At 39.9% G+C, this 27200-nt stretch overlaps 1 protein-coding gene across 2 annotated transcripts in view; it reads right to left on the bottom strand.

Moving 5' to 3' along the window:
- Positions 1-3826: 3826 nt before the first annotated feature.
- Positions 3827-27200, bottom strand: part of LOC139689311 (transmembrane protein 72-like) — a 32193-nt gene continuing 8819 nt past the window's right edge. For both annotated transcript variants that reach the window (XM_071586387.1, XM_071586388.1), the window contains exons 2-6: positions 19767-19827; positions 18005-18076; positions 15370-15536; positions 12143-12248; positions 3827-4465 (exon numbers count right to left, since the gene is read on the bottom strand). In XM_071586387.1, the coding sequence (XP_071442488.1) occupies positions 4162-4465; positions 12143-12248; positions 15370-15536; positions 18005-18076; positions 19767-19827 (710 nt within the window). In that variant the 3' untranslated portion in view covers positions 3827-4161. The remainder of the gene's footprint in view (positions 4466-12142; positions 12249-15369; positions 15537-18004; positions 18077-19766; positions 19828-27200) is intronic.

Below are 27200 nucleotides of genomic sequence, written 5' to 3'. Positions count from 1 at the left end.
GTGAAAAAATAAAAAAAACACCTGTAAGTAATAAATCAAGAAACAAATTGCTGAAATGGTGTGTTTTTCATAAAAAAAATTGGTCTACTATGTGAAACTGATGAAGAAAAAACGGTCGTATTAGAGAGAATATTGCGTACATAAAAGAGAAAACTTGAAAAAACCTATCTCGATGGGCCAAGCTCATTGTTGTCGTACTCACTTTTGGTGGGCCCTGGCTACTAAACTAGGGCATGAGCATGGGGTAAGCGAAAGGTTGCTGATAGAGGAAATAGGGTTTAGTGTTTTTTGCCATATTTTAGAAAAAAAATGTTCTAGTTTAGGAGATATTGTTAAGTAGTTTCTTATTTTTTGTGTGAAAGGGCGACTCTGGTGACTGCACTGAGCCCTGGATGCTAAATTAGGCTATGGATGTGGGTTTTATGCCTTCGTCGTGATAGAGCAGGGAAAGCCGAGTGTTTTTGGTGATTTTCAAGAAAAGTACTTTTCTAGTTGAGCAGATATTGTCCACAACGTTTTCGTCACGACCTCTTAGTTTTCGCTCTAAAAGACGACCTCCTGCTTGGGCTAACTTCAGTTAGATGTCTTTCTAGGGCCGTATATCATATACTACAAAACTCATCCCGGTCTTACAATAGCAAGGGAGTATCACTAAGTATAGTACAGGGAGTATCACTAAGTATAATATGTCCTTTGTCGTGAGATTACTGCAATGTTTTAGGGGATTTACTTAGTTACTTTGTGCAAAAATACTTACGTTGGTATGACTGAAAAATCCAGAGCTCGATCGGCCGGTAGATAGTCGTGGGCTAGCTCTCCGTGGGCCAAGTTGAGTTAACTGGTCATATATATTATGTGTGTAACTCAGAAATTCTTTCAAGATTACTGAAATAAAACAATGTACCTATACATTTTACTTATTAATTTATAGAGTTGCTGTAATCAGGGGCAATTTCTGTAAAAATATTTATCTACAAGATTTAACTTTCACACAAAAGGTTATTGAACAAATCGACATTCGTATATTACAAATTTTTCTTGCCATGGAAAGTGATTGCCTGATTTTATTAAGTATTTTCGCAACTTTTAAAAATTCCATTGCAAGTCAAATACTACATGAGTTCTTCTGACATTAAAACAATTTCAATTCATTCCAAGGAGCATAATTAATGCCTATAATACTCCCAATTTTTACATCAATGCCAGTATTAGTCACTTGGCCAAGAGACATTAAGCCTTTTGTACATTAGGGAGAAAACAGATGACAAAAAATATGTTTATTATTCAATGTAGGTAATTTTCGTTGCCGTATAACGTTATCCAGGACATTGCCCAGACATGAAAAAGAAACCTAAGTCGAACGCGACTCACATTTCGGCGACGAAGTTTTCTCTCTTCCTGTTCCTTGTTCCTTTGCCAGTTCAATAGATGGTGGTTTTTTGGCAATGCTGCTTAAAAATATAGAAATCTGTCGGCAATTTATTGCATTTATAAAAAACAACCACGGGTTGCTCCTATCCCTCACGTCCTATGCAAATAAGATTTTCAAAGCATTAAAACGTTAAAATTCTCTCTCAAAGAAGCTAAAATCATTGAATGATTAATGCAGAGTCTTTTTCTCAAGCTAAAGCGGGCACTACTAAATATTAGGTCGTAAATTTACGATTAAAGCGTCATTATGAAGACTAGGTAAACAGAACGGATAGCTTACTTTCAATTCCAATAACTCTTCTATTGCTTCCCGCACAATCATCCCTGCATCATTGTTTTCGGAAAAAATATTTAAGTACCGTCCACCACGGCTAAGACATAATCTACACATTAAACTTCCGTGTCGAGGCAACTTCGATGCATGTCTAACTGTCAACACTGACAACTTGACGACAACAAAATATTTCATAATGGCCGACTAAATTTGGATGGGTCGTTCGTTCTGCATCGATTACTAAGTGCGAGTTTGAGAATCGATCTCGTTTTGTTTTGGCACCAGGTGATCACCATATTCAAATGAAGTTCAACATCTTTCAATAATTCTAACTCTCACTCACAAATAATACTATTGAAAAATAAAGGACTTAAAAAAGTACTTGGATCTCGAAATGTGAGACATTAAACCCAACAATACATTAGCTGATGCATTAGAGTATATTTAATGTTGCACGCGAACCAAAAATTTTAATTCCGTGAAAGCGATGTTATAATTAAATACTAGATTCGTGGAATAAATATTTACAAGAAGATTCATTATTCTAATTGGACATTGGATTTTTTTTCGTAAAACATTAAAGTTAACTTTATATGTGGCATTGAACCAAATACATTACCTTAATTAGGAAGATTTAGTTAGAACTAATGTATGTTAAGGTTCTTTACCTATTATTAGAGAACCTTCCAAAATCGTACCTCTCATACTCAACATTGTGATAGGGGTTTTAAAAGGTTCATCATTTTCATTAGTACGCATTTTCACAGCCAAATCACGGGTCTAATAAAGGAATAAAAAGGCATTCTCGAGCTCATGCAATTTACGTACAACCTTTGAAGGTGGAGGAAATCAGAAGTGATGTTGAGGCTTATGAGTGCACCAGTGACGATTAAGCAGACGCGATGACATACAAGTGCTAACAAACATGATGCACAAACAATTCTCAATATCCTCCCCTCTTCGCACTTCCTTGTTTTATTTTCCTTTCTGTCCACTTCACCTCCTCCATCCGTCTCCACACTCACTTTTCAAAGGGCTCCAAATTACCCCTGTTATACGCGTCAGCAACACAGGCGATAATGAAATACACCCCATGCAATAGTTTTCTTTCTAACACTGCCCATTCGTTCCCCAATCACACCTGATAACAGTCTGAGACATGTACTGGTTGCAGATTAGCCTACTGCTCCCCCAATCTTATAATTTTTCTTCATTTTCATTATTAGTTTTTCAAAATATATGCTATAAAAGCCCCTTTTCGACATCTACAGAACAGGAATATATGTCCTGATTGTATTATATTTTTTCCTGTACGTATTAGTTCCCTTATTGCTGCGATGCCTTTTCCCCTCCTGAACCCAAACTGAACATCCCTTAAGCATTATTCATTTGCCATTGATCTCCATCTTCTTGTTGATGACCTTGAGTATCTCGTTAGTTGCATGCAAAGTCAAACTTCCTATATTTCTGAATTCATTACAAATTGAAGCCTTTCCTTTCCTTGATATAGAAACTATTACTGATACAGAGAATTTTTTTGACAGATTCTTCTCACATGCCAATACTATGATATAATCGTTGGTGACTCTTCCTCCTCCATATTCATATACCCATAATTAGTTTGTAATGATTCTAGTAGTTCAAAATATCAAATTCTTTTCACAACTATGGCAATATGATTGGGACGTAAGGTATATAATTTACATTAGTAGGTATTTTCATTTCCAAATAATGGTGAATAAGTATACCACGACTAATTAAATGATTTATATCTCTTCAAACCATTCAAAGGTATTTAATACCCTTCATCATATCATCCTCTTCTTAAAACAGCAGGGCTGTGGTGACATTGCAAGAATTGTTTAGAGTTGAAATTAAGTCACCCTATGCCAGGCTTCAGTCTTTTTGCTCTTACGAAGAGTAAAATTGACATTACCTTCCTTCCCCATCTGAATCCTTCCCGTAGATGCCCTCTTTATTTTGCGATGGTTAATATTCCCATGATTTAATTAATACGAGAATTATCTTTTGCTGTTCATGGGTGGCCTTATCCCCCTGTGTGGCTGTAGTATGTTGGTATGGCAGGGATTTAATAGCTATGCAAATGAAGTAACAACCTGAATCATTTTCCCCAAAGATTTATTATAGAATTATATTATAACATTTACTCTCGGAATGCTCTCAGTGAATAATTAGGGAAGGTTTATTGTGAATATTTTCTCAACTTAATGTCAAATATTTGACAAATTGGAAATTTGGCAATAGGGTCACCATAAATTCAACCAAGTATTTTCATTATTTATTTGACATAATCCACACCGGACAACTAGCGAGTAGTTCCATTTAAGCATTGACTACGCATCCAGCTGCATGGATTGAAAACTGCCATGCCTCCAAAGCGACAATGCCTTTGCTCTTCGCAGCACACAACCACAAGGATATGGTTGAGAGGCCATTCACATCCGCAAAATGATCTCCTGATCACCAAAGCCATCAACGAGGGCGTGAACATGGCGTCCGGCATCGCCACTGGGGACAGCAGGCGTCTCAAGGCTCCTGTCTCCCACTGCCCCAGTGGTGGCGACCTTCTCTGTGGGGCTTGAAACAGCGTGGTGTGTGGGAGGTGAGGACCGCGGTACGTGGAGAGGGAACTGCACCGACAGCGTGCCGGGGACGGGTGTGGTGGGCAGGCCGCCACTCCCTCCAGGTGCCAGCGGTTCTGGGAGGCTGTCATCAAGAACCTCGGACACGTCATCAAACCTAGAGAACATATGGTTAGAGGGAGGAGTGAGAGAGCACTCACACCACTCTGAAACGAGAGCTCACAGAGTGAACTTTTGCTACGTATTGAAAATGGACAACGTCATCACTGGCGATGAAATCTGGGTTTTTGAATAAGACCCAGAAACAAAATGCCAAAGCTCTAAGTGGCACAGCGACCAGTCTCCCAAGCCCAAAAAGGCAAGAATGAGCAAATCAAAAGTGAAAATAATGCTCATTGTTCTTTTTGGACAGTAAAAGAGCAGTCCATAAAGAGTTTTTTCCTCAAGGACAGACAGTTTTAACGATTCTTTGGCCAAGAGATGGCGTTAGGGAGCTGTTTCACCAACCAAAGGAGATATGTATGACACACTAGAAAAAAAGACAGTAGGAAAGCAATCATACAACATCATAGATGATATATATATATATATATATATATATATATATATATATATATATATATATATATATATATATATATATATATATATATATATATATATAACACTTTTTGAAAGACTCACGGACGTGAATAATAATGTATAACACTTAGCACTAGTGGACACAGACAAAAACACAGAAACACACAAAAAAAGAGACTCACTATTTTTCGAATTTTCGGTGGTCGTTGCCAGCTTTATCAAGGAGGAGAGGGACAGAACTCTCTGGGAGTTCTGTCCCTCTCCTCCTTGATAAAGGTGGCAACGACCACCGAAAATTCGAAAAATAGTGAGTCTCTTTTTTTGTGTGTTTCTGTGTTTTTGTCTGTGTCCACTAGTGCTAAGTGTTATACATTATATATATATATATATATATATATATATATATATATATATATATATATATATATATATATATATATATATATATATATATGTAGTACAATACACAGTAACACACAATATAGAAACACAAAAAAAGAACACTCACACGTATTTTCTTGATATTTTGACGGAAACAATCCGTCTTCCTCTGAAGATATAGAAGTAATGACTGCTGGAATTGTTGAGGTGAGGGGTGTGAGAGAAAGGGAAGGGGGCCAGGGAAAGGGGAGAATGGGAGGCGAAGGAGGGTTGAAAGGAATGGTTGGGGAGAGGAAAGGGAGAGAGAAGGGCTGGAATTGGCACAAAATCGGAAAATAGAACAACATGCTCACCGCAACTATTGCAACATACGAGACTCATGTTTCAACCTACAAAGTATTGATAAAGACCACGCAAGTCAAAACAAAGGCCACGTACACCAAAACTCATTCGGAAAAACACAGTGTCCACCCCCAGATATACTTTGCTTCCACAAAGTAACAATTTTAGGCCACTCCCATCAGTGAACGACATTGAGGCCCGGATGCTGATAGGCCATACAGATGTAAATGAATGCCATTTCAAGAGTTTTTAATTCTATAGGGTTATCAGATGTGGGAAGGGACGCTAGGATGGAAACATTGTAACACTGGTTGAAAGGGGTATTATGATGGGAAGCATGTTTAGGGATGGGGAGACCTGCAGACGGGGAGGAGGGATTGCACGAGGCGCGGTGGTTATTAATCCTAATGTTAAGTGGTGTGGAACATTGGCCCATGTAAAAGGACAGGCAGAGTTTACAGGTAAGAAGATAAACAACATTCTTGTATGTGCAGGAGGAATAGGGGAAGGGCGGGAGAGAGTTAAATGGTGGGATGGAGTGGGGTGGAGTGGTGAAAATAGGGCAGGTTTTGCATCTTGCTCGATGACATGGAGTGGGTATGGCTCTGGGGGTGTGAGGGGATTTTGAGAGTGGCCTGGTGGATTTGAGGATATCTGCTAGGTTGGCGGGACGTTTGAAGGTGACAGAGGGGCAATTGGGGAGAAGGTTGGAGGAAGTGTTGTGATTTTTGAGGATGGGGAATAGGTAATTGAGGATGAATTTGAGAGACTGAATGCCTGGGAAGTAGGTAGTACAGATTGAGAGAGGCTGGGAGTCTGTGGTTGAGGCAGGCTTGGGGGTGTAGGAATGTTTAAGTATTTTTTTATGGAGGAGAGAATCAGGGTATCCTCGTTGGAGGAGGGAGTGGTGAAGGTTGTTAAGGTATTTGTTAAGGGATTCGGGATGGTTGCAAATGCGGTGACCGCGGATAGAGAGAGAGTAAGGGAGGGAGCGCTTTGTATGGGAGGGGTGACAACTGCTGTAATGAAGGTATTGCTGCTTATTAGTAGGTTTGATGTGAACAGAGGTAAGGAATTTGTTGTTACTGAGGGAAATATTAACATCGAGGAAGGTAATCTGAGAGGATGAATTGGTCGAGGTGAAAGACCGAGATGAGGAATCATTGAGTTGTGAGATGAAGGAATTGAGGGAATCTATGCTGTGTGGCCATAGTAGAAAGATGTCGTCAATGTATCGGAGCCACAGGAGGGGTTGCAGAGGATAGTTTGAAAGGGAATTCTCTTCCAGGACACCGAGGTGGAGGTTTGCATATGAAAGGCTGAATCTGCTACCCATGGCACAGCCCTTTATTTCTTCCCTCTCCCTTTCCTCTCCCCAACCATTCCTTTCACCCCTCCTTCGCCTCCCATTCTCTCCTTCCCCTGGCCCCCTTCCCTTTCTCTCGCACCCCTCACCTCAACAATTCCAGCAGTCATTACTTCTATATCTTCAGAGGAAAACGGATTGTTTCCGTCGAAATATCAAGAAAATACGTGTGAGTGTTCTTTTTTTGTGTTTCTATATTGTGTGTTACTGTGTATTGTACTATTCCGCACTACCGTGTTACGTCTACGAAAGCATATATATATATATATATATATATATATATATATATATATATATATATATATATATATATATATATATATATATATATATATATATATGTATGTATATAAATATATATATTATTTTTTAGGTAATGTACCAGTACAGGTAGGTTTTTGGGTGGACACAGCTAACAAATAAATATTTTGTGACTCCTAACAAAACACAAACTCCAGTATCCTACTCTACATCAGGTCCCTCTTCATCTCTGAGTATTTTCTTCCCCCGTTCATTCCATCCAACATCCCTATCTAGTTCCTTCCCTTTCCTCGTTCGCCCAACATTCTCCCCTTTATTACCGTCCTCAACATCCCACTGCCGGTCAATACCCCCTTCAGCCACTTTTCCTGCCCCCGTAGGATTTCTCCAAACAAACCCCTCTCTTCGCCCACCATACCAAGTACTTCCTCATTTATTTTCTTCTCTGCCCATTTCACCTTCTCCATTCTTCTCCACACCCACATTTCAAAAGCCTCCAGTCCACGTCTATCCTCCTACTTCAATGATCACGTTTCCACGCTGTAGATAGCTATGCTCCATATCAAAGTTTTTACCAGTCTTTTCTTAACATCCTACTCAACGTCCCTGTCATCAACTCCCTCCTCCTTGTGAAAGCCTCTTTGCCTAGCGCAATTCTTCTCCTTAGGTAACTACTACTTTGACCGTGTTGGTCCAAAACACTACCGACATACGTAAACTGTTCTACCTGCTCTAGTTTTTACCCTCCTATTTTAATGTTTAGCTTAGCCTATTTCTTTCTAGAAAATCGCATAACCTTTGTTTTATTAATATTGATTCTCATCCCATACCTGTCACACTGAATTTCCAATTCACTAAGCAATGCTGACAACCCCTTCGCTGACTGAAAAACTAAAGCTTGGTCATCAGCAAACCTAACCGATTTTACGGATTCCCCACCGACTTTCATTCCTACCTACAGTTCTTCCCATGCCTCCTTAATCATTTCTTGTACATAAAGGTTGAACAGCAACGGTGATAATGGGCAACCCTGCCTTACACCTCTCCCTAACACTACCCATCCGGACTTTCCATTATTCCCCGCTCGCTTCCAAGCAGTCTGAGACAGTTTGCGGATTAGCTTCCTGTCCCTCCAGTCTATTCAGCAATATTCTGCTATATAATCATTAGTTTTTCCCATTTCACTCTATCAAATGCTTTTTCAAAATCTACAAAACAGGCAAATACGCCCTGATTGTATTCTATATTCCTCTTGATTTGTGATCTCATTACTACATCTACATAATACCTCGAAAGCCGCCGCAAGGGCGTGTGGCGGGGGGTGTTAGGTCACCAACCGTAAAATGGAACAATACCACATGCAAAACAACAACGTGGAAATTTACACCCACAGCAGCGCACACACTCATGCAAAAATAACTTCATCCAGCACTCATGCAAACACATATACTGCAAGCCAACGAAGAACTGCACCCCAGGATGCAGCACGAAATCCATTTAACAACACGCAAGCCAGGACACAACAAGCAAGAATGTAAAAAACCACTACCACATGAACATGCACCACTAAACACTCAACCCCCCGAGGAGACTGTAAAAGGCAGGGAATGCGACCCAACGTTGCAGGTAGCAGGAATTTCCGCCGCGGAGAGGGATGAGGGATTGAAAGGGAGACTTAAAAATAGATGAATAGAACATGAATGAGGTCATTCGGAAAGAATGGGTTATGATAACAAAACACACAAGGTTAGTGGAAGAGCATGCATTTAAATACAACTAATTATTTTTTAGACGCTGAGGGTGGCAAGTGGAATTTTTGCTATCTATAACCCTGCAGTTGCTATCCCGTATTGTCCGTGGGAAGAAGGAGTCCTTGAGTCGGCTAGTTCTGGCATCTATTTCCCGAATTTTATATGCATGATCCAAGCGACTAATGTATGTAGGAGTACGAATAATTTGCGAGACCTCGGTGCTGAAACATGCGGATCTAAATTTATTTAATAATTTCAATCTTGCATTGAATCGTCTCTCAGCCAATGATTCCCACCCCAAATCCATGAGCATTTCGGTGACGCTTTGCGTTTTATCGTAAGAATTTTTTACAAAACGGGCTGCCCGGCGTTGAACCTTCTCAATTTCCCGAATAAGGCCTTTTTCACTCGGATCCCACACGCTGCATGCGTATTCTAAATGAGGCCTTACAAGAGCTTGGTAACAACGTTCCTTGACCTTCGAGTCACTTTTGCCGACAATGAGTCCAATAAATCCCAATTTTTTATATGCTTGCCAGCAGACTATACGTATGTGAGTCCCCCAAGTTAAGTCTTTTGTGAATGTAACACCTAAGTATTTTACAGTATCAACTACTGCCAGGTCACCTCCAGCTAATTTGTAAGCAAATCCCGTTGATCTTTTAAAGAAATTTACCACCGAACATTTTTTATAATTTAGTGTCAATCCCCAGTTAAAACACCATTTAGTAATGCAATCTAAATCCTGCGCTAGAATAAAACGATCCTCATCCCCAGATATCTCCCGATAGATCACCGTGTCATCCGCGAACATCCTAATTTTACTTTTCACATCGCGGTTCAAATCATTACTGCAATGGCATCACACGTACCTCACCCCTTCCTAAACCCAAACCGATCATCCCCTAAGTAATTATTTGCCCTACCCTCTATCCTTTTGTTTATGATCCTGAGAACAACTTTAGCTGTGTGGGATATCAAACTTATTGTCCTGTAGTCCTCACATAATGTAGCCTTTACCTTTTTCGGAATAGGAACTAAAATTGATCTCACAAAGTCTTCCATCCAGATTCCTTCCTCTTAGATACTACGAATCAGCCCATATAGCCTCTTCCTCCCACATTTTCCTATACATTTCAATAGTTCCGCATGAATGTTATCCACCCTCACGGCCTTATTTAGCTTCATCTCCCTTAATGCCCTTTCTATCTCATTGTCTAGTATGCCTGGACCTAAGCTATCTTCCTCTACTTCATGTTCTTTTTCTATGTCTAACTTTGTTGGTTGATGTTCTTTACTATACAGTACTTCTATATACTCCTTCCATCTCTCTTGGATCTTTCCTGTGTCAACTATTATCTTACCCGCCATATCTCTAACTGTTAGCATAGATCTTCCTTGCTTACTCCCCGATAAAGACTTAACTTTGCTGTACAGCGTACCAATTTCAACCTTCCTCATCAAACTTTCCATATCCTCACACTGCATCTTCCAACATGCTTCTTCTGCTTTATTTTTTGCCCGCCTCAATTTATTGTTTAACTCTTTGTACTTCACTTTGCCTAACTCTGTGTTTAAATTCTTCCATTTTCTCCTCTCATCCATCTTTGTAATCATCTCATCCATGATCCATGGTTTCCTAGTCCTTTTCGCATTAATGGCTCCAATAGTGTCTTTTGTGGCTTTCGATAACCCGTTATTGATAATTTCCCAGTTTTCTTCGATAGTACTTAGCTCTTTCCCATCCTCCATGATTTCCTCTACCGCCTGTTTGTATTCCTTCCTTTTCAAACCATTTAATGCTTCTACATTCCATTTTCTAACTCGCCGCCCCTGCCTTATCTTTTAGAAACGGACACTACATTTCAAACAACTAAATTGTGGTCGGAGTCTGCATCTGATCTTGGGAAGCTGTGCAAATTTATCACACTGTTCCTAAACCTGTGTCTAACCAGAATATAATCAAGCTGATACCTCTCTGAGTCACCTGACATTTTCCATGTATACCTGCGTCTTCTGTGGTGTCTAAACCAAGTGTTGGTGATGACTAACCCCTGTCTCCTGCAGAACTCAACTGCTTTCTCCCCTCGGTCATTCCTTGTGCCTAAACCGTAGTCCCCCGCCTCATCTCCATCTCTTCTTTTGCCTACCGTCCTTTCCAATCCTCCATCACTATCAAATGTTTCCCTGCGGGAATACATGCGATTATGTCTTCTAACTGATCGTATATCCTATCGACCTCTTCTTCCTTACGGTTGCTCGGTGGCATGTATACCTGAATAATAACCAAGTTCGTCGGTTCTGCTTTTATCTCTACTAGTAATATTCTATCCGTTACCTGTTCTATGTTGACTGCGTTTCTTCCTACTTCTTCATGTATTACTATGGTAACCCCTCGTTGGCTCTCGTCCCCGCCGCTGTATATTATTCTATACTGATCACTCCAGTAATCCCCGCTATCCTTCTATCTCACTTAGCATAGACCTAAAATATCTATTTTTCCCCTTTCCATCTCTCACTTAATATTTTCCAATTTCCCTGTAATCATCATTGTCCTATCATTCCACGTTCCTATTCTAACTAATTTGGTCTTCTTCTCCTGCGTCTTCTGTCCTGCTGCTGTCGGTTTTCCCTTGCAAGGGTTTCATGGGATGACGACCATGGAAGCCTTGCCTCCCCCGCTGCCGGGCACGACACACAGCCGATTGGGCCGAGCCCCGTAGTTGCCAGGACTCAAAATCTCTGTATTGTCCATCATTTAAATCTTGGGAATGATAATTGAGGTGGTTTTCCATTGCCTGTTTAAACAATTATCCTTAGTTGTTCACAGTCATTTGAATTTCCCACCAAACTCAAATTCAGTTAGCTTTGTGTTCAGATTTTCATTAATCTCTCCAATTACAAGAGAGTATATCAAGAATTGGGTTGTTGCTATCACCTTTCCTCTCAGTCGAAGTTGGTGTATCCTAGTTCACCCTTCCCTCATGCACACATCAAGGAGAAAATTCATTTCCAATATTTTTTACTCATATTCAAAAATGTCAAGTTGCTGCTCCGAAATTCATGCCTTCATTATTACTCTAGGAATATTTTACCAAGTTAACTAATGGTTATCAAATACACCGCCTGACATTGCTTCTGGTGGTGGTACCTGTCGAAGCTCCCATCCCGGCCTTGCAGTAGTGTGTCCCTTGCCTCACCCTTCTTCTTCAGTGTCAGCAGGAAATAGAGTGTTGACAGCAGTAGAAGCATCACCCCTGCAAAGAGAGATTGGACTCAGCATGAGAACTAAACAGGTTTGGAAAGCAAGGTGGGGCTGATGGAGTGTATACATGTATATACATACACACAACATATGTTCAAAAAAAGGTTAGACTGTTCAAATAAATACTTGTTTTAATTAGTTACCCATTAATAATGCTTATTGCCTTCAAAATGCATCCCTTAGCTGCCAATAAAATGTCCCCAAACCTTTTTCCAGCTTTTGAATGCTTCTTTTTGAATAGCCTTCACATTCACATAATCATTTTGTTTGATGTCTTCAATATTTTCAAATTGGCATCCTTTCAAGTTGAATTTCAAATTAGGGTATAGAAAAAAATGTCAACTGGAGCAGGAACCAGAGAGTAGGGTGGCGAGATCACTGATGTGCTGTTTTTGGCCAAAAATCAGAAACAGTCAATGATGTGTGCGTTGTCATGATGAAAGCACCAAGACATGTTTTTCTGCATTTGTCATCTCTTCTGCAACATGCTGTGTCTTAATCTTCTAATAACCTCTACATAATGCTCGCCATTTACTATTTGTCCTTTTGGGACATACTTATAATTAATAATCCCTTCATAATCAAAGAAAAAAGACCAAATCACCTCCACATTCGTTCTCAACACGCAAGCTTTTTTTGCGTGATAGGGAAGATGACCCCTTCCACCTCCCCCTTCCCTTAGCACACTGCCCAAGAGATGCACTCATTGCTGAATGCCTCTTGAATTATTGCATAAGTTTCAGTTACACTTTTCCCAAGGCTAAAACAAAATTAAATAAACACACACCACACCTTCATTCTCACCAACACAAGAATTTGCACAGCAAGTGGAAGCCCAGACAAGAGTCACTGTTGTGTGGAGACAAGTCCAGATAGGGCCATAAGCAAGGCCATGTTTTACTTCTCACAAATGCCACTTGAGGGTGATACCTCACTCTTTATCTTTTGTCAAATGCTTTGCACATAGAAAGACCAGTCTCATCTTTTTTTATAGAGATCTTGTATGTCAGAAAGGCTTGTGGTGATACATGAGGATGACTACAAGGGAGAAGACGTATGCTTCAGAAAATGATCCCCCATTACCTTAGGTAACAACAAAATTGACGTGAATTTGGTTAGCTAACAACTTCAATGTGGGCACATGAATTTTGATTCTGGTTGTACATGCGAGTCCCTTGAATGCTCTTGATCAAATTCTTGGTCATTCCAAAGGAATATTGATTTTTCTTCTATGACCTATAGTGTAGATCTACTGGAAATTTAAGCACATGCAAATATCCGACTAAAAATTGTTCATCAACCATACCATTTTGAGAATACCTTGATGGTCATTCGTGGTCCACTTTGGATAGGAAGTGAGCAGGAATTAGACAATGCTCTTCCTGATGGTGACAAAAGAGAAACGATTGGCATAGGCTGACATCTTCATCATTATCATCTCCAGCGATAAATTTGAGCAATGGTTCTTAGCGGCTCTCCAAACTGTAATGCTGTTCTAATCTGTCAATCTCTCGTTATTCTCTTGTGACCCTTTTTACTGACATTTTCCATATACATGCTTGCAGTAGTTCATCCTTGACCTTCTCTACCCTTTGCCTTTTATCTTTAATTTAATTTTTATCATCAGGATATCATCAAGTATCATGATATGTCCAATAATTTCTCTTTCCTTAAAAAGTTTTCCCACCCATTCTGCAAAGTACCTCTTTTTGTCATTCCCCTTTATTTTCAACATTCTCCTATAGTACCACATTTCCAAAGGCCAATACCCTTTTCTATTGCTGGTCCTATCAACCAAGTCTCACATTCATATAAAGGTATTCTCCATATATTGCTTTCTATGAATTACCTCCTTCTATGGTAGTACTTATTTGACATGAGTTGTTTCTTATTCTGCTAGAAAGCATTCTTTTACAATCTCACTCTATTTCTTCCAGCTACAATGGCACTGCTGTCTAAAAAATTGAATTATTGTTGTTGCAGTATATCTTTCCCATAAGTAAATTACAGATAATTATCTCTATTTCGACTGCATACCTGAGTTTAAATTTTGTTTATCCTGATATTACACTTTTTTGTCACATTCCCAATTGTGCCTAGCATCCACATAGGTTCACTTTTCTCCTCTGAAATTAGACATATTTCCAGCCAGCACTCTCCACTTCTAATTATTACTGTTTACTCCCTATTCTCAGCTCTCTCAGTCTACCTTGATGGGGGAAACATTTCTTTTGGGAATTTTCAATAGTACTTAGTGTACCAAATACTTATTAGTAAATATTTTTCTGATTAATTGGCTTTAGCCTATAGGTTGAAGTAACGCCGTAAACCCATATAATATACCCATAAGATGCAGGCTGATTTTAGAGCACATTTTGGAGTAATAAAAGTGTGTCTTATGGGTCAGCAAATAGAGTAACACACAAGTTACATACTTTGCTGGTCTCACAGATATTATCTGGCCAAACATTTACAAAGTTTTCACCACAAAAATTATTGATACTACTACGTACTGACTATCATGTGTTGGTGAACCCAGAGCAGAAATCCCAGTAATGATTATGAGATGCTACTTTTTTGACAAAACTTAAGGAGCAGGTTTAATGCATAATTATTTGGTATGATACATGAATCAGCAACTGATCTCTTAAAGGAGCAAGAAGGCAAATAGTTTGAGTGAGGGACACCCATCTGGTGTTGCTGAAAAATCTGAGCATTATTGGTCCAGATTCTCACAATTGAGATCACCTGGTTTTTTTTATTCTTAGTTAATTTCTGGTAATTGCAGGATAATGGAATGAATGGAAGTTCATTATTGAGGAAAGAAGGGCAGAGATACTCCGATTCGATGAAATTTTGGAGTATACTATGAAGAACTATGTAAAAGACCTTGGTACAAAGAAAATTACGTGGTATCAGTTGCTATTGGAACTGTGAATTGGTCGAGGTTTGTAATGTGGGCAGGTTGTTTACAGTCTTGCTCCACATCTCCCTCACTAGGAGGCTCAGGCATTTAATACTAATGGGACCTTCCATATTTGTGAGAACTTTATCCTACTTCAAGACAATGATGTAAATGATTGAAAATGATCTCTGAAAACTCTATGACTAACCAGCCACTGGAGACAACCACAGACGATGCTGAGGCCACAGAAGAATGACAGCACCCAGCACGACATAGAGAAATCCCTTCTTGGAAGGCTTGTCACACCACTGGACAGCAGCCCTAAAGCTGCCACAACCAGTTTCATCTGATGCTGGTTGGCCACCCTCTTCCTGCCTACACTGGCAAATGACAGAGAAAGAGAATGGAATAAGGGAATGCCAAATGTAGCCATTTTCTTTAAGTCCAAAATATTTTAGCCTCAGTCATACATTATGCACGAGACTCTAGAACACACATTGTAAGCTAGAAGAAAGAAAGCACCTGATATGGTTTCTGTTCAAAAGATAGTTATTATTTCTGCAAAAGGAAGAGTAAAAAACTAAGGAAAAACATGCAAAAAATTACCTCCTTGTGAGTGTCCCTGAATTACGATATCTGAGTCCATCAAATACTCCAAAATATGGTGGGAGACAATGCAAGAATATGGGAAGTTTGCAAAAGAAGGGTGAAATTGGTGTGCTTCTATGGGAAGATGAAAGCACTATCAAGATGAAAGCGAAGAAAATTCATGCAAACAATCGGTGATAAATCATAAAAACTATTAATTGAATCAAAGACGATTCAAGAGAGATGGATAGAATACATATAAGAATGATATGGTGAATTCATTTGGCCAGCAAAGTTAGACATACTACTCTGTCCAATAAATATGTGAACTGATGCCATAAAAAGTTTATTTTGCAAATTTAGTCCACATCAATTTGTTCCTTTCAAAGTACTCTCCTTTCCTTGCAATGCTATTATTTCATTTTCTTTTCCACTATTAAAAGCAACCTTGGAAGTCCTCGGCAGTTAGGCTTTTTAGTTTTCTTGTCGCTTCTTGCTTTATTGTGTCCACATCTTCCCAGTGATGTCCCCTCATCACATTTTTGCATTTTGGGAATCAGAAAAAGTTGCAGGGGGGTGAGAACTGGCAAATAAGGAGGATGATCAAGGATGATGATTGAATTTTTGCCAGAAAGTGACGAACAATCAACGCTGAATGTGCAGGTGCATTGTCATGGTGGAGGATCCATCAAACATGTTCGGTTAAAATAGTGTGCACTGTTGATGTTCCTAAATTTAGTTCGTCAGCTATCATTCGGACAGTTTTTTGATGATCAGTATGGACAAGGGACTGCACATGGTCAATGTTTTCGTCAACATAGGTGGTTGAAGGTCGTCCTGGCCTTGCATCTACTTTGGGTCTTGTAGGCCATCTTCAAAATGCTTAATCCACTTGAAAACAGATGTTTCCTTTGAAGCATTATCTCCTTCAACTGTCAATCAGCTGTCTACATTTCCGTAATTCCTTGATAACTTTTACGGCACTTCACCAAAAAACTTGATGCTCTGTGATTTCGTCAATTTCCATTTTTGACAAAGAGTAAAAACAAGGAATACAGAAACTAACATAACTGGCATACCATAATGCACAGTTCAATGACTGGCCAAGCACAGACGCCTGGCTCATTGAGTCTCAAGCAACTAGCACCGCTGCCAGCGGCGTATTGTAGTGTATTTGAGAGAATATGACATAGATGAGGATAGCTTAGATCCAAACTTACTCAATGATTACTGAGCGGACAATCAGTTTTGGTTAAGACATGGGAGAGGAATATAGAATCAAGATGTATTTAAATGTTTCATAGATTTTGAGAAGGCATTAGATGAAATTGGTTTAATAAAATTAATATTTTGCTGGAAAAAGGAATAGATTGAAGGGATAGGAGACCCATCTGCAACCTGTTCATGTACCAGACTGCTGAGGTGCGAAAGGGTGATAAAGAGTCCAGATGAGCAGTGTTAGAAGAGTAAGGCCCCCTGCCTTGGTCAATTATCACCTGTTCTGTCTAATATACGAGTAAATGTGGAGGAAATGGTCAATGAGGGATGGGTAGAACTGGAGATAGGAATTAAAGAGTAGATATGAGTGACTGCCATCCATCTGGCTCCTATCCTTTGATCTATTAATTGTAGAAAGTAGGTATCTATGGATTGTGCTCAAAAGAGGTAGATGTAACTTTGGGCATCCCTCGGTAAATGTAATAAAAACACCACTATTCTTATTATGAAATGATGACTTAAGCTCCCGTGTGAGTAGCAAAATAAGTTTTGAATGAATATATATGCCTGGGTAATTGTGTACATTAATGCTTTTGTTGCTTTTGCATGCAATATTTTATGGATAGCGTCCTATCTACCAACATCACATGCCTTTGCAGGAGCTTTTGTGGTATTGGGTGGATGTAGATTGGCTGCTTTTCTAATGTCAGTTGATAGAAGGATGTAAAAGATGAAATGATTGGAATGTAAAACAAACAAAGAAGTACCATTATAACAATCATCTTATAGTGTAAACAATTTAAATGGTCAAATGGCCTCTTCTTGGGAAGCAAATACAAGGGAAGAAACATGCATAGGTAGGTATCCTCTATTCTCAATAATCATCTATTCCCTCAGCTATTCCTCAATTGAATGATTCTGTTCAATGTCATTCAATGGCATTATAGGTGTGGAGAAAGGGGTTGGGAGCCAAGCAATGAACAGAGAATGAGAAGAGCACATGGCCCCACATCATCCATTTCATGATTTTGACTCACCTAAGACATACATGCAGGAACAGCTGGAGAGCCCAGGCAATCTCCAGAAGAAACACCAGGAGAGATCCTATCCTGCAAAAGCAAATAATGAGTAAACAAAGGAGGAAACTGTGGTCAAATTTGGGATGACTGCGCACTGGCTTTTTTTTCCTTTTGTACTTATTTTCAACCAAAGAACTTAGGCAAATTAATATTAATTTTCATGCACACGATGCACTAGATCTTTAAGAAAATATATGCTGGTTACCGTTGCATACTCAGTTATTCTCTGTTCTTCATAAGATTAACCAGGGTATGCAAATTTAACCTCAGTTCACCCACTAAATAAAATATCTATCAGCATTCTATTTTTCTATAAAAGTTTTTGTTGACCATAAAGGAAGAAAATTTCTTAATTAGTGAATACAAAAATAAAATTAAATACTTATCTCTAAGCCTCATATTCTCTTAGAATCATATCTTAACCATTATTACAATGAAACATGAATATTTGAAGTAAAATTGAGGCTATTCAGCCTTACTAGTGCCGCAAATAGAGAAAACTCTTTTACACATTATATTTTGGATGTTGTCCATCACGGAGACAACTTTCTCATTCCGCTGATGGATGATATTCACAAAATAACATCTGAAACAGCTTTCTTAGCTATTCTTTTTAAATGTTGCAAATATGATCTAATTATCATATTATCCTTATTAGAGGTTTGAAATTTAAATCTTTTTTTTAATAATTTTAATGTAGTGCATGGAGAGTGTAGAAAAGTCACATAAGAAATTTTACTTTATTAATATGCATTAGCGCACATGAAACGAGATGAAAAACGAATCTTTTAGAGGCTGGTAGACAATATTTCAATAAATAAAGAGCTAATACCGGCAATAATATAGCTATCAACTTCATTCACAGTTTCTTGCTTTATAATGTTAAAATGATTACTATAGGTAATCTATCAATTTAGGTAGCTTTTGGATAAGCCCATAATTCTCTTGTCTCTTCTAACAACACACAACGAAACATCTTATTCTTCAACAAGTCCATCTTCATCTCTGTACACTTCCTTCCTCCTTTCATTCCATCCAACACCCCTATCCTATTCCAACCCTTTCCTCACCTGCACAACCTTCTTCTCCCTATCATAGTTTTTAACAAGCATCTCCTTACCAACCAATCTGCTCTCTGCATCAATCTTTCCTGCCTCTTGATGATTTCTGCCAATAATCTCTCTCCCCCCTGCAATACCTAGTGCCTCCTCATTTGTTTTCCTTTCTCTCCACTTGACCATCTCCACAATCACATTTCAAATAGCAATCTATACCAATCATCCTGCTTCAATGACCATGCTTCCGTGCCATACATGGTCAAAATGACCATTAATGAAGGATGAAAAATATAGTTTCAATTTCTGTCCATATAGTATACTCATTAATAGCTATGTCCACATAGTATACATATCTATTGATTGTTAGTCCCATGGACATTAAATGGCATTAACTTTTTACAGTTCTCAATGGAAACCAATGAAGCCTCAGGAAGTTAGTACAAATTATTGTGTCTAATGGAAAGTATATCAATTAATGTTCTTGCTCTTATTCTCCTTATTTTCCCCTCTCTCCTTTCCCTCAACTTAAAAATATTAAATGTGATATGAAAAAAAAACTCGAAAAACTAAAAATTAGTTGAAATGCAAGAATCATCTAAACAACTTGCAAATCTAGCAAGTGGTGTTAGGGTTTTTTTTAAAGAAATTGGAGCAACACTCACAGAACACAAGTGCCAATACTGTGTCCGTGGTAAATGAGATCCACTCCAACACCGCTCATAACTGCCAAAGAGAAAAACACAGATTTTAGTTGATTTATTTGTGGAATTGTTTTAGAATTTACATGGGTTTACAATCCTAAAATATGAAGTGTGCATACTTGAGGTCCTGTGATAAATTGGAATCAAGTTTCTGAGAAATTAACAGAAAATCTTAGCTCAAATGTAAACTCTTATTGAAATATCATATTGGAGCAAATGAATTTACACTCTGGAATGTTTTTTGTGATATGGTTGTTAAATTCATATAAACCTTTGAAATATTTATTTGTGTTAAAATAATCAAAAATATTAAATACTGCTTTGTCATCCTATTTTCGTCAATTTTGAAACTTCTCAAATGGTATCCAATAACCAACTAAATGTAAATACGATGACAATTGTGGGTCATGATGCTGTCATGTCAAACCTTGTAATTATGATAAAAAGTGACTACCAAACCTTCAGCACTGAATGAGCCAGGAGGAAGATGGCATGATGGGAACTTTGATACTTGAGTGATACAGTAATACCTATGAATTCACAACAGAAAACATGAGATATGTTACAATAAACAATTCCAAGTGATTAGATATTATATTTTCTTCTAGGAATATTGGATGTCTTGGGTTGCATAGCTGTCTGAGTCTGATTTGGAAAAATGCTGCAATTAAAAAGTGGCTTAATTTTGCTTTGCACTATCTTTTCAAGGGCACAGGTCAATTCCACATTTACATCACACCATCGGGATTTCTCATTAAGTAAATGTTGCATTTATTCAATTAATTTTACAATTTAGAGGTCAGTACATTATAAATATACCTCACATACAATTATTTGAAGTGATTTTATTGATTTAAACTAATAGACTAGCAATAATCCTTTAAATCTATATACCCTATTTTCCCATCGATAATGCACGCGTTATCTGTCCAAAAATGTTCAGATGATTCAAAAAATGATAATGCAAGTTATGTAATGAAAATTGAAAAAAAAACAAAATATAGACGTATTTTTACACACACACACACACATCTGATATAGACGTGTGTGTGTGTGTGTGTGTGTGTGTGTGTGTGTGTGTGTGTGTGTGTGTGTGTGTGTGTGTGTGTGTGTGTGTGTGTGTGTGTGTGTGTGTGTGTGTGTGTGTGTGTGTGTGTGTGTGTGTGTGTGTGTGTGTGTGTGTGTGTGTGTGTGTGTGTGTGTGTGTGTGTGTGTGTGTGTGTGTGTGTGTGTGTGTGTGTGTGTGTGTGTGTGTGTGTGTGTGTGTGTGTGTGTGTGTGTGTGTGTGTGTGTGTGTGTGTGTGTGTGTGTGTGTGTGTGTGTGTGTGTGTGTGTGTGTGTGTGTGTGTGTGTGTGTGTGTGTGTGTGTGTGTGTGTGTGTGTGTGTGTGTGTGTGTGTGTGTGTGTGTGTGTGTGTGTGTGTGTGTGTGTGTGTGTGTGTGTGTGTGTGTGTGTGTGTGTGTGTGTGTGTGTGTGTGTGTGTGTGTGTGTGTGTGTGTGTGTGTGTGTGTGTGTGTGTGTGTGTGTGTGTGTGTGTGTGTGTGTGTGTGTGTGTGTGTGTGTGTGTGTGTGTGTGTGTGTGTGTGTGTGTGTGTGTGTGTGTGTGTGTGTGTGTGTGTGTGTGTGTGTGTGTGTGTGTGTGTGTGTGTGTGTGTGTGTGTGTGTGTGTGTGTGTGTGTGTGTGTGTGTGTGTGTGTGTGTGTGTGTGTGTGTGTGTGTGTGTGTGTGTGTGTGTGTGTGTGTGTGTGTGTGTGTGTGTGTGTGTGTGTGTGTGTGTGTGTGTGTGTGTGTGTGTGTGTGTGTGTGTGTGTGTGTGTGTGTGTGTGTGTGTGTGTGTGTGTGTGTGTGTGTGTGTGTGTGTGTGTGTGTGTGTGTGTGTGTGTGTGTGTGTGTGTGTGTGTGTGTGTGTGTGTGTGTGTGTGTGTGTGTGTGTGTGTGTGTGTGTGTGTGTGTGTGTGTGTGTGTGTGTGTGTGTGTGTGTGTGTGTGTGTGTGTGTGTGTGTGTGTGTGTGTGTGTGTGTGTGTGTGTGTGTGTGTGTGTGTGTGTGTGTGTGTGTGTGTGTGTGTGTGTGTGTGTGTGTGTGTGTGTGTGTGTGTGTGTGTGTGTGTGTGTGTGTGTGTGTGTGTGTGTGTGTGTGTGTGTGTGTGTGTGTGTGTGTGTGTGTGTGTGTGTGTGTGTGTGTGTGTGTGTGTGTGTGTGTGTGTGTGTGTGTGTGTGTGTGTGTGTGTGTGTGTGTGTGTGTGTGTGTGTGTGTGTGTGTGTGTGTGTGTGTGTGTGTGTGTGTGTGTGTGTGTGTGTGTGTGTGTGTGTGTGTGTGTGTGTGTGTGTGTGTGTGTGTGTGTGTGTGTGTGTGTGTGTGTGTGTGTGTGTGTGTGTGTGTGTGTGTGTGTGTGTGTGTGTGTGTGTGTGTGTGTGTGTGTGTGTGTGTGTGTGTGTGTGTGTGTGTGTGTGTGTGTGTGTGTGTGTGTGTGTGTGTGTGTGTGTGTGTGTGTGTGTGTGTGTGTGTGTGTGTGTGTGTGTGTGTGTGTGTGTGTGTGTGTGTGTGTGTGTGTGTGTGTGTGTGTGTGTGTGTGTGTGTGTGTGTGTGTGTGTGTGTGTGTGTGTGTGTGTGTGTGTGTGTGTGTGTGTGTGTGTGTGTGTGTGTGTGTGTGTGTGTGTGTGTGTGTGTGTGTGTGTGTGTGTGTGTGTGTGTGTGTGTGTGTGTGTGTGTGTGTGTGTGTGTGTGTGTGTGTGTGTGTGTGTGTGTGTGTGTGTGTGTGTGTGTGTGTGTGTGTGTGTGTGTGTGTGTGTGTGTGTGTGTGTGTGTGTGTGTGTGTGTGTGTGTGTGTGTGTGTGTGTGTGTGTGTGTGTGTGTGTGTGTGTGTGTGTGTGTGTGTGTGTGTGTGTGTGTGTGTGTGTGTGTGTGTGTGTGTGTGTGTGTGTGTGTGTGTGTGTGTGTGTGTGTGTGTGTGTGTGTGTGTGTGTGTGTGTGTGTGTGTGTGTGTGTGTGTGTGTGTGTGTGTGTGTGTGTGTGTGTGTGTGTGTGTGTGTGTGTGTGTGTGTGTGTGTGTGTGTGTGTGTGTGTGTGTGTGTGTGTGTGTGTGTGTGTGTGTGTGTGTGTGTGTGTGTGTGTGTGTGTGTGTGTGTGTGTGTGTGTGTGTGTGTGTGTGTGTGTGTGTGTGTGTGTGTGTGTGTGTGTGTGTGTGTGTGTGTGTGTGTGTGTGTGTGTGTGTGTGTGTGTGTGTGTGTGTGTGTGTGTGTGTGTGTGTGTGTGTGTGTGTGTGTGTGTGTGTGTGTGTGTGTGTGTGTGTGTGTGTGTGTGTGTGTGTGTGTGTGTGTGTGTGTGTGTGTGTGTGTGTGTGTGTGTGTGTGTGTGTGTGTGTGTGTGTGTGTGTGTGTGTGTGTGTGTGTGTGTGTGTGTGTGTGTGTGTGTGTGTGTGTGTGTGTGTGTGTGTGTGTGTGTGTGTGTGTGTGTGTGTGTGTGTGTGTGTGTGTGTGTGTGTGTGTGTGTGTGTGTGTGTGTGTGTGTGTGTGTGTGTGTGTGTGTGTGTGTGTGTGTGTGTGTGTGTGTGTGTGTGTGTGTGTGTGTGTGTGTGTGTGTGTGTGTGTGTGTGTGTGTGTGTGTGTGTGTGTGTGTGTGTGTGTGTGTGTGTGTGTGTGTGTGTGTGTGTGTGTGTGTGTGTGTGTGTGTGTGTGTGTGTGTGTGTGTGTATTTATATAAATATATATATAAACCATAAACACAGTAATCAACCTGAAGGTCGGTTTAGTAGGTGATGGTAGAGTCCACCCAGTACTAAGCCCTATACGGCGTGTGAAATTCACACATCAGGGTAGGGGGGCCAGTTCCTTTCCCTGTGCCGGTTATGGTTTCCCAGGAAGATCTGGTACCCGAAAAATCACTTAAGCTTGGGTGGAGCTGCAGGTGCCGAGAGTGCCTCGCCCGGGAATCAATCCCGGGACCCTCTGATCTGTATATATATATATATGGCCCAATGTGGCCCGTCTCTTCCTCTGGCTATGCGTGCCACGAAATGCACTGTTCTTATCCTTTATGATGTTGTATGATTGCTATACTACTATCCTTTCTCCTTGTGTGTTTTCTATTTCTCCTTTGGTGGGTGAAACAGCTCCCTAATGCGATCTCTTGGCCAAAGAATCGGGGCACTTGGTTGCATAAAGCATCGCAGATCTCAGTGTAAATTACATTTACCTGATAGCTCAAGTGATTAAGAGCCTCCGCCGGCAAGTGGAAAGATCCGGAGTTCAAATCCCGGTCTAGGACATATTTTTACATTCGTGATCTACTTGATTCTGCCTTCCCCACCTCTCCTGTGTTCATCCTTTATGTGTGTTCCTATCCCTTTTCCTTACATCTGTTTCTATATGAATGGGTTATTTATATGTATATATATGTATGCTTATCTTTAATTTCCCTCCCACCATTCCCTGCTCCACACCTCCCCTCCCCGCCCATACCCCTTCCCCCTCTCCAGCATATTTTCAGTCTCACTTGAAGAAGGCCTCTGAGAGGGCCAAAAGCTCGAACAATTTACCGTGTGAGTGTCCTTTTAAATGTTGCTATTCTATTTGTGTTCTATTGTGCCGTCCCATTATATATGTATATATATAATATATTATATATATATATATATATATATATATACATATATATATACACACACACACGAGGGTCATCCGGAAAGTAGTACCCGTTCGTGCCGCATGAAGTGCTGACGACGCGAGTAGCCGCTGGACGAGGTCAGATAGCTTCAGTGGCTTGTCTGCCTTCTCTGAGCCAAGTTGCGTGACGCTAGCATTGCCTGTGTTGTTTCTGTGATTGTTTACAATGTTTAAAAAAATTGAGAACGCCGCCAGTTGTGAAGTGAGGGCAGTGATTAAATTCCTCAATGCAAGAAACGTTCGCCCATGTGATATTCATCGCCAATTAAAGGAGGTGTATGGAGACAATGTAATGGACGAGTCGTCTGTTCGGCGGTGGTGTCGCAACTTCAACATGGGGAGGGGGAACACACAGGACGATGAGCGTTCGGGGAAACCGTCTGTCATTACAGACCAACTGGTGAGCTCAGTTGACGAATTCGTGAGGAACGATCGGCGCGTCACAATTGATGACATCTGTGAGCATTTTCCCAATGTTTCTCGAACAATTGTTCATGAAATTGTTAAACACCATCTGCATTATGCAAAAATTTGTGCAAGATGGGTCCCTCGCGTATCTCAATGAGCTGGCGGCGAAGGACTATGCAGCAGGAATACAGAAACTTGTCACACGTTATGACAAATGCCTTAATTTGCTTGGAGATTATGTTGAGAAGTAGTTTAAAGTATCCTCTTTCAAATAAAATTTTTTATGCTTGTTAATATTTACTTTTGTGTCTTTATTTCACGAACGGGTACTACTTTCCGGATGACCCTCGTATATATGTATGCATATGTATATATATATGTATACATATGTATATGCTTTCGCAGACGTAACACGGAAGTGCCGAATAGTACAATACACAGTAACACACAATATAGAAACACAAAAAAAGAAGAACACTCACACTTTCTTGATATTTCGATGGAAACAATCCGTCTTCATCTGAAGATATAGAAGTAACTTTACTTCTATATCTTCAGATGAAGACGGATTGTTTCCGTCGAAATATCAAGAAATAACGTGTGAGTGTTCTTCTTTTTTTGTGTTTCTATATTGTGTGTTACTGTGTATTGTATATATATGTTATATATACACATGTATATATGTATGTACATATATTTACATATATACATATATATTTATTTATTTATATATATGTATATGTATATATATATATATATACGTATATATATACATACATATTTTTAGATGATTTCGTTGAAGTAACACAGAAGTGTTGAATAAAAAACTTGGACAGTAACAAACAATATTTCAAGAGTTTTTAATTCTAAAGGGTTATCGGATGGGGGAAGGGACGCTAGACGGGAAACATTTTTGCACTGGTTGAAGGGGGTTTTATGATGGGAAGCATGTTTAGGGATGGGGAGACCCATGGATGGGAAGGAAGGATTGCACGAGGCACGGTGGTTGTTAATCCTAAGGTTTAGGGGTGTGGAACATTGGCCTATGTTAAAGGCCAGGCAGAGTTTACAGGTCAGAAGATAAACAACATTCTTGTATGTGCAGGAGTGGGAGAAGGTGGGAGGGAGTTAAAAGGTGGGATGGAGTGGGGTGGAGTGGTGAAAATAGGGCAGATTTTACATCTTCCTCGATGATATGGAGTGGGTATGGTTCTGGGGGTGGGAGGGGATTTTTAAAGCGGCTTGGTGGATTTAAGATTTAGGTTGGTGGGACCGTTGAAGGTGACAGAGGGGCATTTGGGAAGAAGGTTGGAGGAAGTGTCATGATTTTTGATGATTGGGTACAGGTCTTTGAGGATGAATTTGAGGGACTGAATGCCAGGGAAGTAGGTAGTGCAGATTGAGAGAGGGTGGGAGTCAGTGGTTGAGGCAGGCTTGGGGGTGTAGGAATGTTTAAGTATTTTTTTATGTAGGAAAGAATCAGGGTATCCTCGTTGGAGGAGGGAGTGGTGACGGTTGTTGAGGTTTTTTTTAAGGGATTCGGGATGGTTGCAAATATGATGACCGTGGATAGAGAGGGAGTAAGGTGGGGAGCGCTTGGTATGGGAGGGGTGGCAACTGCTGTAATGAAGATATTGCTGCTTATTAGTAGGTTTAGTGTGAATAGAGGTCAGGAATTTGTTATTGCTAAGGGAAATATTGACATTGAGGAAGGTGATCAGAGAGAACGAAATGGTCGAGGTGAAAGACCGAGATGAGGAATCATTGAGTTGTGAGATGAAGGAATTGAGGGAATCTATGCTGTGTGGCCATAGTAGAAAGATGTCGTCAATGTATCGGAGCCACAGGAGGGGTTGCAGAGGATAATTGTAGAGGAAATTCTCTTCCAAGACACTGAGGTGGAGGTTTGCATATGAAGGGCTGAATCTACTTCCCATGGCACAGCCCTTTATTTGGAGGTAATAGTTATTGTTGAAAGAAAAGGAGTTACGGTCGAGAATGAAATTTGAAAGATCAATGAGACATTCAGTGCTGGTGCATTTGGAGAGGAAGTCAATCTACTTAGGTTCTTAAAATTAAAAATGTATTATTCAATGGCTGAATTTTTTGATAATGCCTGATATGTAGCTTGTATCCAGGTATGTTATTTTGTTACTTTCCCCTGATGTGTCTTATATCAACTATGACAGTTGTAATAACTTGATCACTGGACAAATAAAATGGATTATTATTAACTGACAAAATATGATGAAAACCAAAATTTTATGTGCTAAAGCTTAAGTGGTATTCACAGCAATAAAGAAAAGATATTTGAGAAATGATTT

The sequence above is a fragment of the Hetaerina americana genome, unplaced genomic scaffold (genome assembly GCF_022747635.1).
Source record: "Hetaerina americana unplaced genomic scaffold, ioHetAmer1.1.p SCAF_22, whole genome shotgun sequence".
In the NCBI taxonomy this organism is placed as follows: Eukaryota; Metazoa; Arthropoda; class Insecta; order Odonata; family Calopterygidae; genus Hetaerina; species Hetaerina americana.
Note: the sequence above shows the minus strand (reverse complement) of the source record. Positions and strands in the feature narration are given on the sequence as shown.